Here is a 13,611-nt window from a genome sequence, read left to right on the forward strand (position 1 = left end):
TGATGTGTTGTTTTAATTCTAACAACCCTATATGTAGTTCCACTTCTCAGGTGAGAAAAACCGTAGCCTCAGAGAGATCACGGTACCCTGCCAGAGGTTGTAGAACTCGTTGGAAACTTGGATCAAGAGGGTGTGACAAATAACCAGGTATGCATGCTTAAAAATTACTTTCTACTACTTAGCCTACAGGCTCAAAGAATGAAATTATCTCATAAAAGAGATAATTTATAAAGTCGCTCTCAAAAGAGGGACAACAGAGGGTTCCGGAACGTTCCCGCCAGCCGCCACGAGAAGACCAGAGAGGTGCGTCACAACAGCCCAAAGTCAAGCCTACCTCCAACCCCCTTCCCCGCCATCCAGGGAAGGGGCGGGGCAGGGTTCGTGGTCCGCCGCTGTCGCCTGCGCAGTCGCAGTGCGGCTCGTGGCCGCAGCTGTCTGAAAGGGCAGAGGGACAAGTATACGCATGCGTCTATTCCTAGGCTGCTCGCTCTCAGACCCGCAGTGAGGTCTGACGTCATTTCCTGCCGTAAGTATACAGTGCCTCCGGGTCGCGGTCATTTTGAGCCCCTGTCTGGATGACTTCTTGCGGCTCTTCTACCCCTCCCCGCGGTACCTTGCACTTTTCTCCCTCCCTGCCCCCTCTCGAGTCCATCCTCCGGGCCTTCTGCCCCTGATCGCTTGGTTTTCCTTGCCGTCGCCTGCTGCTTTCGTCGGGAGGTGGGTGAGGTGACGCAGACAGCCCCGTTGTTGCCCTCCGCGTATCCCCTAACCACCTTTGCGGCCATCCACGACTTTCGCACCTTCCGCCATTTTCCTGCCTGTGAGGGTGAACAGATCGCGCTCGGGTCTCGGCCTCCTGAGTGCCGGTGACTGCGGGAGGCGACGGAGTGCTTCTGGGGGTGTGAGCTGGGGAAGTTCGTGGTCACGGATGCGTGTGGGGTTGCTGCTCAGTCTGTAACGGCAGGTGGGAGACGGACACTGGGTGGAGGATGGAGTGCGGGAATCAGCGGTTGTAGGCCGCTTAGGCTTTAATCCAGCGTTCTTTTGTGTAAAGAACTTAAAATGGTATTGTCTCAAGCGCCGTGTCAGCCCTGACAGTCTTCCTGGTGTTTCTAGGAAGGATGCCGTTATGGGAAATAAGAGGGTTTCATTTTTTCTCATACGGTTGTAGGGTAAAAGTAGTTTATTCAGCAGGCTCCATCCATCCATGAATTCAGCTGACCTTTTTTATTTCTTTTCTCTAATTAAGGGGTTGGCATGTAGTAGGCCCTCATGGCTTATTGACTGAATGAATTATGGAAGGACTCAGTTGCTGTCCTCATTGTGTATGCCATTTCCTGTTTCCATGCAAATTGCTTTTAAAATGAGAATAATCATGATCCCACGTAAACGTTCTGTAAAATACAGTTACTTGATCTGTTGGTCTGAGTCCCAATATATGAGTTTTTAAAAAAAGAACCAAATAAAAAATGTATATTCTTGGAATTTTATGCATTTTTTTCTTATATTCTTGGGGTGGAAGGAAATTTGGAGATACAGAATTTGCTGTTAGTTTTACCTCACAGGGAGAAGGATATGACGTCTTTGTTATTCCATAATTTTGGAGTGCTCCTTTGTGGGAGAGGTTGAATGTTTCTGATGATTATTTCATTTTTTAATATGGAAGCTCAGAAATGACTTGAAATTTTTTTTCTCTTCTATTTTGGGGAATTATCCTAATCATTGGGCATAGATTCGAGAAACGACCAAAACATAGGATGTGAAAGAACCCACTTTCAGGAGGAAAAAATACGTCTGTTATTTTATTGATATCTTGATAGTAAAAAAAATTATAAACTTATAAAACGCATATGCTTTTTCAATTAAGGGACTTAACAATAGTGAGTTCCAAATTAATCAGTAGGTCTGTTACTTTTTCATCTAGCTATTTATATGTGAAGTATTTAAGATATAGTAGTGTTTAATATTTGTTGATTGATTGCTGTGTAGACTAGTAGTTTTACTATCATACGTCTTGATTTACTTTGACCTATCTAGTGATAGTTTCTAATACTTAATATGTAATATTTTTCATACAGGAAAGATGAATGGGAGGGCTGATTTTCGAGAGCCGAATGCAGAGGTTCCAAGACCAATTCCCCGTAACTATCTATTAAGTATTTATAATTAGAAGCACTTCCTATGTAAAGGAATTTTCACTGCCTTGAGTAACAGTGGCAGGTGGGCTGGCTTCATGGGCATGTGCGGACAGCGCCCCATACTTGGTTTCATGTTCTAGTCTTGTTATCTTGAAATTCATAATCATTTGGACAAGGAGTCCCACGTTTTTATTTTGCACTGGGCCCAGCACATTAGGTAGCCAGTCCTGACTAGCAGATAGTAGCATTAATTCTATTTGAAGTCAAAGTTTGTTGAAAGTGTATAAGTGGCCTGGCTCGGTGGCTCATGCGTGTAATCCCAGCACTTTGGGAGGCTGAGGTGGGTGGAACACCTGAGGTCAGGAGTTCGAGACTAGCCTGGCTAACATGGTGAAACCCCGTATCTACTAAAATACAAAAAATTAGCCTGGCGTGGTGATGGGTGCCTGTAATCCCAGCTACTCGGAAGGCTGAGGCAGGAGAATTGCTTGAACCCTGGGAGGTGGAGGTTGCAGTGAGCCGAGATCGTGCCATTGCACTCCAGCCTGGGCAACAAGAGTGAAACACTGTATCAAAAAACAAAAAAAGTGCATAAGCCAGTTGTTTTATTATTTGAGTTTAAAAAATGGGTGCCTCTTGTTAATATTTGGGCTAAGATAATTTTTCAGACTTAGTTTTATTATGGATAATTTAATGTTTTCTGATTTTTCCTGGTAAAAAGACATAGGGCCTGATTACATTCCAACAGAGGAAGAAAGGAGAGTCTTCGCAGAATGCAATGATGAAAGCTTCTGGTTCAGATGTGAGTTCAATTTTCTAATTAATATAATTTGATCCAAAATTTGTACCTGAAATTTTGACTTGAATTTGAACCTGAAATTATAATAACTCCGTATAGAACAAATTGGCAAACTTTTTGCATAGTGTGGTTGTTGTTAAAAGAGATTAAGGAGATAAAGGAATTGCACACATTTTAAAGTAATTATTTCCAGATTCTTTTTTAACAAAACCATGAGGTAATTTTGTTGATAATAGTAATAGTTAGCATTTACTGTGTGTACATAGATTATATAAAAACAACCCAATAAGGTTGATAACTATTATTACCCTCACTTTACAGGTGAAGGAATTGAGGTTTAGAGATGTTAAATGGCAACACTTAGTGTTACACAGGTGATAAATTACGATGTTTGGAGTTGAAACCAGGTCTGTCTGAAACAGATGTTACTCTTAATGCTTTTAACCATTATATAATAACAGATTAGTTCCCATTTTATCATTGTGAAATGTTGTTATACTACCAGCTCTTGATTTCTGACTAAAGAAATATATATATATTTGTGTATATATATATATCAAGATTGTATTTTTTAAATACAGAGATTGTTGGAAGCAGTATACAAAATATACTCTCACTATTGAACACAGAATTGGTATTGCTTTACTTGGAAACTGTAGTCCTTTCAGGTAAAAAGGAGGATGAATTTTTTTTTTGTTTTTGTTTTTGTTTTTTTGAGATGGAGCTTCGCTCTTGTTGCCCAGGCTGGAGTACAATGGTGTGATCTCAGCTCACTGCAACTTCTGCCTCCTGGGTTCAAGCGATTCTCCTGCCTCAGCCTCCTGAGTAGCTGGGATTACAGGCATGTGCAACCACGCCCAGCAAATTTTTCTATTTCTAGTAGAGGCGGGATTTCACCATGTTGGCCAGGCTGGTCTTAAACTCCTGACCTTAGGTGATCTGCCTTGGCCTCACAAAGTGCTGGGATTATAGGCATGAGCCACCACGCCTGGCAAATTTTTTTTTTAAGAAAGGCAACTTGGCACGGTGACTCATGGCTATAATTGCAGCACTTTGGGAGGCTGAGGCAGGAGGATTGCTTGAGCCCAGAAGTTCAAGACCAGCGTGGGCAACATAGAGGGGCCTTGTCTCTACCAAAAATGAAAGAAATTAGCTGGGTGTGGTGATACGTAGCTGTAATCGCAACCATTTGGGAGGCTGAGGCTGAGGTAGGAGGATCCCTTGAGCTGGGTACATAGAAGCTGCTGCAGTGAGCTATGATCACATCACTGCATTCCAGCCTGGGTGACAGAGCCAGACCCTGTCTCAAAGAAAAGAAAAAAAGGGCAACTTAAGCCATTAAGGAGGATGTATGTTTTCATCAGTCAGCCTGATATGTGTGCTTAAAATGTGCAAGGTACCTGTTGGGAAGATAAGTTTTACGAAAGACAGACTTTGTCCTGAATTAGATTTCTTTTTTGTTTGTTTGTTTTTGTTTTTGAGACGGAGTCTCACTCTCTTCCCCAGGCTGGAGTGCAGTGGTGTGATCTCTGCTCACGTCAACATCCTTCTCCTGGGTTCAAGTGATTCTCCCGCCACAGTGTCCTGAGTATCTGGGACTACAGGCGTGCGCCACCATGCCCGGCTAATTTTTGTATTTTCAGTAGAGACTGGGTTTCACTATGTTGGCCAGGCTGATCTCGAACTCCTGACCTCAGTTGATTCACCTGCCTTGGCCTCCGAAAGTGCTGGGATTACAGGTGTGAGCCACTGCACCTGGCCCTGAAGTAGTTTTATATGTGGTGAGACAAAGCTAATACATGAAACACTTAGAGATTAAGTGTGTAACTGCAGAAGACTTTTTAAAGAGATAAATTAATTAGAATTGACTTACTGAAATTGAAAAATTTGAATAACTTTTGAGATTTTAAAACTCAAAATTTTCTCAAAATTTTACCAAATTTCAATTTGGTAAAAACTGAAGCCTCTTACAATTTTACAGTTGTGTTTTTCTGTAACATAAGGTAGAATACCTGAGTTGGAAAGAGACCTTTATTGGTTAAGCAAACAATACTTTAACAACTTTATAATAGTACTATAGGCCAGGTATGGTGGCTCACACCTGTAATCCCAGCACCTTGGTTTTGTTTTGTTTTTTATTTTTGTAGATACTAGGTTTTGCCATGTTCCCTGGGCTAACCTTGAACCCCTGAGTTCAAGCGATCTGCCTGCCTTGGCCTCCCCAAATGGTGGAATTTCAAGCATGAGGCACTGAACCTGGCCCCAGCACATTGGGTGGTTGAGACAGGAGGATCGCCTGAGACCAGGAGTTTGAGACCAGCCTTGGCAACATAGTGAGACCCTGTCCCTAATCCCCCAACAACAACAACAAAAAAATTAATAGTTAATAAGTAGATAAGTGAAGAGGAAAGGTGGAGTAGCATTTGGAAGAAAGGAGTAGTGAACAAAGGCAGAGTTTGCAATAACTTCATCTCTGCTGGAGCCGTGAGCCTGAATTGATTGGAACAGAGGTCTTTCATTGAGGATAGAACATAAAACATAGTAATGAGTTAAAGGTTTGATCCATTATATCGTTTAGGTTCTTGAGCAGAGGGGGGTGATATGTAAGGTTTTTTTTAAGGAAGGTTAACAGTGTGCAAGATGGGTAGAAGGGTGAGAAGTTGTACTTGGTAAAATCTGTTTTGAGCTTTTGGCAGTAACTTAGGCATATATATGTAGTCAACGATGAGATATAGTTGATTATTGTGTCATTTGGACTGGAAAAGATGAGCTGGCAACGAAAGACTTTTTAAAGGACAAATAAAAGGATTTTTTAAAAAGTTCGACTAAGGGGGAATGAAGGAGTGGTAAGAGGGAGGTAATAGCTTTAAGATAACCAGCTTAGGAGACTCAATGATACCTCTGAATAAAAGGTTCAGTTAGAAGGAGTTCTTGTTTGAAGATGAGTTTAGTTCAGACATTTTGAGTTCATGGTGCAACATTCGATTGTCGAAGATTTCTAAGCAACTAGAGATAGAAACAAAAGTATACATGAAAAATTAGTTTATTGTGGAGTTGTGTTGGTGAATTCGCCTATAAATTAAGTGTAGAGATAAAAGCATAAAACTGATAATAGTTTCTGCCCTGTGATTAATACTTAGGATTGATAGAGTAAAGGATAAAGTTTGGATAGTACCCATGGATAAGGGAACAAGTGATAGTGAAAGAATCAACAAAGACCAAGAGCAGTTAGGAAGATATAGGAGCTCTGATAGAATCTTTGTCATTTTATCCACCAATATTCAGAGACTTGCAGGTATTTCAAGCTAGAAAGAACCTGAGTAAGAATTAGGTGATGATGTCCATTTTAAATTTATGATGACTATGCATCTAAAACAGTTATTCTTAACTGGGACCAGAATAACTGGAACGAGTCGAGAATAATTGTTTTAGATGCATAGTCATCATAAAGTAAGGGCTTCTATAAAATTTTCATGGCTCATTAGAATGGGAATAATTTCTTTTTTTTTGAGACGGAGTTTCGCTCTATCCCCCAGGCTGGAGTACGGTGGTGCAGTCTTGGCTCACTGCAAGCTCCGCCTCCTGGGTTCATACCATTCTCCTGCCTCAGCCTCCCGAGTAGCTGGGATTACAGGCGCCTACCACCATACCCGGCTATTTTTTTTTGTATTTTTACTAGAGATGGGGTTTCACCGTGTTAACCAGGATGGTCTCCATCTCCTGACCTTGTGATCCACCTGCCTCGGCCTCCCAAAGTGCTGGGATTACAGACGTAAGCCACCGTTTTTTTTTTTGTTTGTTTTTCTTTTTTCGGTTTTCTTTTTTTGTGACTGGGTTTCACTCTTGTTGTCCAGGCTGGAATGCGATGGCACAGTCTTGGCTCACTGCAACCCCTGCCTCCTGGGTTCAAGCAATTCTCCTGCCTCAGCTTCCCAAGTAGCTGGGCTTATAGGCGCCTGCCCCCATGCTCAGCTAATTTTTGTATTTTTAGTAGAGAAGGGGTTTCACCATGTTGGCCAGGCTGGTCTGGAGCTCCTGACCTTGTGATCTGCCCACCTCGGCCTCACAAAGTTCTGGGATTACAAGCATGAGCCACTGTGCCTGGCCAGAATGGGAAGAATTTCTTAGAGAACTTGGCTGTATACTCTAGCAACAGTTCTTTTTTTTTTTTTTTTTTTTTTTTTTAAATCTTTGAAGATTACATAGAGTAGATAGGATAAAATGATCTATTTTCAAGTCTTGATGACACAGGATTAAGAAAAAGGCAAGTGTGATAGAGGGGATTTGGGATTATTGTAGTGTTGGGCTAACGGTTAAATAGATGCTAAGGTGTCCAGATTTATTTCTGGCTGATAAATGTATGCTGTTGCAGGTGTTTAACAATCTAAATAGCTGTGACAGGGTTATGCCAAAAGTACATTAAAGGGTAGTGAACAATGTCAGGATGCCCATGTATACCAGACTCTTAATAGTGGGACATGTGGTATATGAACACTACAAAGCTAAGTGATTTCTGTGCATTAAAACAGATAAATCACAGGTTGAAAAGACAAAAAGCAGCTGGGCTTGGTGGCTCACACCTGTAATCCCAGCACTTTGGGAGGCTGAGGCAGGCAGATCACCTGAGGTCAGGAGTTCGAGACCAGCCTGACCTATATGGTGAAACCCTGTCTCTACTAAGAATACAAAAATTAGCTGAGCATGGTGGCAGGTGCCTGTAATTCCAGCTACTCGGGAGGCTGAGACAGGAGAATCGCTTGAACCCGGGAGGCAGAGGTTGCAGCAAGCCAACATCGTGCCACTGCACTCCAGCCTGGGCGACAGAGCGAGACTCCATCTCAAAAAAAAAAAAAAAAGACAAAAAGCATGTAATAAGGACAGGCTGAAAGACAGCTTGTTAATTTTATACCATATCTACATTCCTGAGAAATTACAGCAGCCAAAAAATTACTGTATTAATAGGTAGCATTTGACTCTCAAAACAGATAACCAAGGTGTTGTTGCGTATTATAGCGTCAAACATTGAAATGTAGAAGCTTGGTTGTAACCAGATGATAGGAAGTTCAACGTATAATTATCAGAAGGATGATAATCATACATAGGAAATTTTGTACTTTAACATTTGTACTTTCGAATTAGATAGTCTATGCTGTATGTGACATTTATGTAAACAAATAATGGCATCTGTTACTTTGGAGAGTATCACCTTGTGACTTGATTAGAAAAAGGTGATAAAAGCATTTACGAATTTATAAAAAAGCACTTACTAAGGTAATTTTTTATACATTTTTTAGGTCTGTTAAAATACTTATCCTGTTCTAAAATTAGACTTGTTGATCTAGGGACCATTCTCTTTCCTTAAGATAACTATGTTTCTATACTGACCTACATTCCATTAATCTGAAATATAACTATGAAGGCATCTTATTTCTAGGTGCTTAAAATCGTGACCCTATGCACTGACCTAAAATCACTATGTGTGTGCCCAAACACACAGGTAGTGAAGACCCTGTGCATATAGGGTCAGTTTATTGCATATTCATGTTAAAATAGTTCTCAACCTCCAGAATTACTAAAAAGATGTATCAATTCATATCTGTATCAGCTGGAGTCTATGAATAATATTTCATATATGTGTACTACTAGTTTTCAAATGATACAGTGTAAGAGTGATAAGAGTATGGGCCGGGCATGGTGGCTCACACCTGTAATCCCAGCATTTTGAGAGGCCGAGGTGGGCGGATCACTTGAGGTCAAGAGTTCAAGACCAGCCTGGCTAACATGGTGAAACCCTGTCTCTACTAAAAATACAAAAATTAGCCGGGTGTGGTGGCACATGCCTGTAGTCCCAGCTTCTTGGGAGGCTGAGGCAGGAGAATGGCTTGAACTCGGGAGGCAGAGGTTGCACTGAGCCAAGATTGTGACATTGCACTCCAGCCTGGGTGACAAAGCGAGACTTCATCTCAAAAAAAAAAAAAAAAAGAGTATGGACTCTGAGGCCTGATTGGCTGGATTCAAATCCCAGCTCCACACCCAGTAGCTGTGAGATTTTGGACAAGTTCCTGAGGTCTGTGCTATAGTTTTCTTATCTATAAAATGGGGATAACTGCCTAGCTCATGAAATTATTATAGGGATTAATGCAATTTAATTAAGTGTTGGCTATCTTTATTAAATAGCTATTAGTGTTATTATGATTAGTGAAATAAAAATTTTTATTGACTACAGTTAGGAATATAGAGTAGCTTTTTGTTACTGTGAGGGGAGAAGAGTTCAAAGAATTGTAGGGATTCTTGTATATATTGAATATAGTCTGGGACTGTGGTAATAATGTGCACTAGGTTTTGGTCAGCAGTATTACTGATTTGCCTATAGAAACAGATTATTTAACAAAATAGATATTACATACTGTAGTGGAAAAGGCCACTGACTAGGGAATCAGGAGACTTGGGTTCTGATCTCAGCATTACCACAAACTAACCAGCTGTGTTGCTTTGAGCAAATGACTTGTCTTTTCTGGATGTCAGGGTACTCAAATTGGAATGAGGACTAGATAATCTCTGAAGCCTCTTTCAGTCTTACCATTGTCTTTTTTTGTGACATAAAGTAGAATACCTGAGTTGGAATGAGACCTTAGGTCTAATCCATTATTCCTTTATAGCATGAGAAGAAGCTATGCAAAGACATTGTGGTGAATGGCAGAACTAGTACTAGAATCTCCTCGAACAGACTGTTACTCTGCATTAAATGGGGAAAGCATTATCCATTGTAGAAATGGCCAGCTAACTCATTGCCTTTTATTCTTATATGATTCTTCAGTGCTTCATGTTGCAATCCTTGAGTCAAGCTGGAGAAAAATGATTGCAAATTGTACTGGTGCTGTAATTAAAAGGGATTTGTCCTTTGCAAAACTTTAAATGATAATACATGAAGGCATTCTAACTAGCCAACATTAAAGAAACCATATTTCCAGCAAAGGTAAAATCTGTTAGTAAGTAGGATAGCATGAATTCAGACCTTAGCGTTTGTGCAATTTGTGTCTGATGGCAAAGTTAATGCCCTATTCCAAAGTGATGGGTTTTAATCATGAAATCTCTAATAATTCAAATGTCTTAATTACTTTGGTTCTTAAATTGTCCATATATGGTTTAGACCAGAGTTGAACAAACTAGCCCGTGGACCAAATCTGTTTTTGTATGCATGAGCTAAGAATTGTTTTTACATTTTTAAATGGTTAAGAGGCTGGGTGCAGTGGCTCACGCCTGTAATCCCAGCACTTTGGGAGGCTGAGGTGGGCTGATTACTTGAACCCAGGAGATCGAGACCAGCCTGGGCAACTTGGCGAAACCTCATCTCTACAAAAAAAAAGAAAAAAGACAAAAAATTAGCCGGGCATGGCGGTGCATGCCTGTAGTCCCAGCCACTTGGGAGGCTGAAGCAGGAGGATCATCTGAGCCGGCAGGTTGAGGCTGCAGTGAGATGAGATTGTACCACTGCATTCCAGCCTAGGTGATAGAGTGAGACCCTGTCTAAAAAAATAAAATAAGATAAAATGGTTAAGAAATCAGAGGAAAAGAATATTTCATTACGTGTGAAATTACATGAAATTCATATTTTTGCATCTAAAAATAAAGTTTTGTTGGAACACAGCTACGTTCATGTGTTTTTGGATTGTCTTTCAGTGCTTTTGCTTTAAAACGGCAATTGAGTAACTGGGACAGAGATTGGCCCACAAAACCCAAAATATTTACCATCTGGCTCTTCATAGAACGTGTTTGCCAACCTCAGGTCTGGAACAGCACTGTCCGGTGTGGCAGCCAGTAGCCACATGTAGCAATTTAACTTTAAAATAACTTGCAGTGAAAGGATATAAAGCAAAATCATAAAAGGAAAGGGAGCATGGGGTGAAGTCCGGCGGAAACCAGGTCCCAAGAGTTCTCTTCCCAGGGAGTGTAAATTTCTCCAACAGCTAGTCGTAACAATGTGTGAAGTTGTATCTACCCGGGGAACTCATTAGAGACTCAGTGCCCACAGTTTTTATTGGGGGCTGGTCACTTATTCACCCTCTGCCTAACAGGTACCAAAATTCCAGACTCCTAGAATGAAAGCAGATGTTTGGCATGAACTGTATTTGTACAAACAGTTTGGGCACAGTGAGCCAATTACGCATATCAGTGGGGGGAACTGTTTACCAGTCAAGTACCAAGACCAAATTGATCACAGGGTTGGTCACTCAAAGACCAACTTCCATTATAAAAAATTCTGTTAGTGCTGGTGTAAAGAACAGTGATTCATAGCTGTTTTTAAGTTATAACCCCCTTTGAGATTATGAGTTTTGGATTTTTCACTCTCGGTTTTAGGCATATATATATATATATAGATGTAATATTTTCATATAGTTTAAGGAGTTCACTAGTTTAGAAGAAAGAACATAAGTGTTTAAAATATGTGCTTTTTAATTTTTGCCCCAGCCACCGTATGATTACAGTCAAATATGTTTTGTATTTTGGTTTAGACGGTATAATAGAGCTTAAAAGCTTGAGATCTGGTGTCAGACAGATTTTATTAGAATCTGTAACCAACCATTCAACTAGTTGTTTGGCCTTGAGCAAATTACTTAACATCTCTAAGCTTCAGTTTCCTTATCTTTAAAAGGGTGGTAATAACATTATCTACCTTATAGAAATATGATAAAAAGTATGATAAATGAGATAATGCACATAAGGCGCTTAGCATGATGCACAGAATTTAGTCATTACTCAGTAGTGGTTCTTACTTGTAACTTGTTTCTTACCTCTCCTTCATTAACTTTTTCCCCTTCTCTTACTTCAGAAGTAATTTTGAGTCACTTTTACTGTGTTGTCTTAGTTGATGCTGTTGATAAACAGCTGGCTATTTGGAACCTAAGCCTAGATGGTTCATGAATTATATTGTTTAATATTTTGTGATGTTTTCTTAAATTTAGAATGCTCATTTAATTTTTCCACTATGTATACAGTACAGCTTTTAAAAATGGAACAGTCTTTTTTAAAGGTCTTAGTTATGCAATATAATTCCTAGATGGTTTTACTGCTATTCATTTATCTAATGAACTTTAGACAAAATCTTTTACTTTTGTTGATGTTAACAAGGTCTTTTTCTTCCTATAGCTGTGCCTTTGGCTGCAACAAGTATGTTGATTACTCAAGGATTAATTAGTAAAGGTAAATATTTAAAATTTGAATTTATTTAGCATTTTTGATACCATGTTTGTTTTGTGGTATTTTCCAGATCTTTAGGAAAAGTAAAGATAACAATGTATCATATTAAACACTATGTAGAAATTCATCGATGAATTTAAACGTTTTATCTCTGTGGACCCACTGGCTCAAATATCATGACTTGAGAATTTCTCCTGCACTAATAGCATCATTAACAATCTGCAAGAGCAAGAAGGTAACTAAACACCAGTATTAGCAGGGCAAACCTGGTCTAGGTGGGCCAATAGCAACATTATTGCCTAGGAGCTTGTTAGAATGCACATTCATGGGGACCAGGAGTCTATGTTTTAACAAACTCGAAGTGATTCTTATATAATGATTTAAAGATCAGTAGCTCTCTAAACCAGCTTTGTCTGATCACCTGGGGCGGATGAGTGGCGGTGAGTTAGCATTATTTAAAAAATCAGAATCTCAGGGGTCTGGCAGGTGATCTATTTTTAACAAGCCACCGAGGAGACTTTCTTGTCCTAAAGTCTGTTGGCTCAAATAGTACAGTAGTAGAATTGAGTTTAGATTGAGTATTAAATGTCTTGAGTCCTGCATTTAAAATGTAGTGGAGTAAGCAGTAGAGTTGCTTAATTCCTTTACTTCATGAACTATCTATCTGGTAATGGGAAGGTGTCCCAGAAAAGGATGGTGACCTTAGGATGGCCTGGAGGCCTATTGTTTTAATTAACTGGCTCCTTCAAAAATGTGACTTAATGATTGGAAGATTTAGCCTTTTCACATTAGGATATGATGTATGGTACTTAGTTTTGACACAATTAGTTGATAAAAGTAGTTTTGGAGGCAAATGAGAGGATTTTTTGGGTAAAAATTTATTTAAGGAACTTCTGAAGAACTTCATTACAATACAGTACCATGACAAAAATCTTAAACACAGAAGCAAGTCAAGATGTATGCACTTATATGTCCTTAAGACTAAGCTGTTTTATAGACTGAGATTGGTTCTGTATTGTGAAACAACAACAACAACAAAACAAAAAAAACCCCACTTGAATTACATTCTTTGTAGGAAAAACTGGCACAGGGATGAAATTACAGTGTTTATTATTGTTCTGCTTCTTTTATCTATTTTAATCCAGTGTGTCATTTAATAATGATTGGAGCTAGGTATGCAGAAGGTTACACAAAAGAATTTAATAGCTGCTAGTAGTTCACTGGAGGAAACAAATGGATGTGAAAATATGTTGAAGCAAATAGAAAATTTAATTACATACTTAATAAGCTACTAAATTGTATAGTAGAGACTCTAAGAGTTGTAGGTGTTCAAAGAAGAAAGATCTTTGTAGGGCTGTTGTAATCAAGGAAAGTTTCTTGAAAGAAGTGGATTTTGAAGGATGGGCAGGATTTAGATTAAATGAGAAGAAAGAACATACCAGGAAGGAGGGACCTGATGATGAAGACAAATAGGCA

The 13,611-nt window shown here is 39.6% G+C and overlaps 1 protein-coding gene across 6 annotated transcripts in view; it reads left to right on the forward strand.

Annotated features, from left to right (window-relative positions):
- Positions 1–363: 363 nt before the first annotated feature.
- OCIAD1 (OCIA domain containing 1) overlaps positions 364–13,611 on the forward strand; it is a 30,363-nt gene continuing 17,115 nt past the window's right edge. For 2 of the 6 annotated variants that reach the window (XM_063705271.1, XM_055385579.2), the window contains exons 1-4: positions 538–609; positions 2,079–2,141; positions 2,860–2,940; positions 12,085–12,138. In XM_063705271.1, the coding sequence (XP_063561341.1) occupies positions 576–609; positions 2,079–2,141; positions 2,860–2,940; positions 12,085–12,138 (232 nt within the window). In that variant the 5' untranslated portion in view covers positions 538–575. Of the gene's footprint in view, positions 610–821; positions 965–2,078; positions 2,142–2,859; positions 2,941–12,084; positions 12,139–13,611 lie in introns of those variants that run through there. The other 4 variants (XM_019025565.4, XR_010133377.1, XM_055385578.2 and 1 more) reach the window with 4 other exon arrangements.

This window comes from Gorilla gorilla, chromosome 3 (genome assembly GCF_029281585.2).
Source record: "Gorilla gorilla gorilla isolate KB3781 chromosome 3, NHGRI_mGorGor1-v2.1_pri, whole genome shotgun sequence".
In the NCBI taxonomy this organism is placed as follows: Eukaryota; Metazoa; Chordata; class Mammalia; order Primates; family Hominidae; genus Gorilla; species Gorilla gorilla.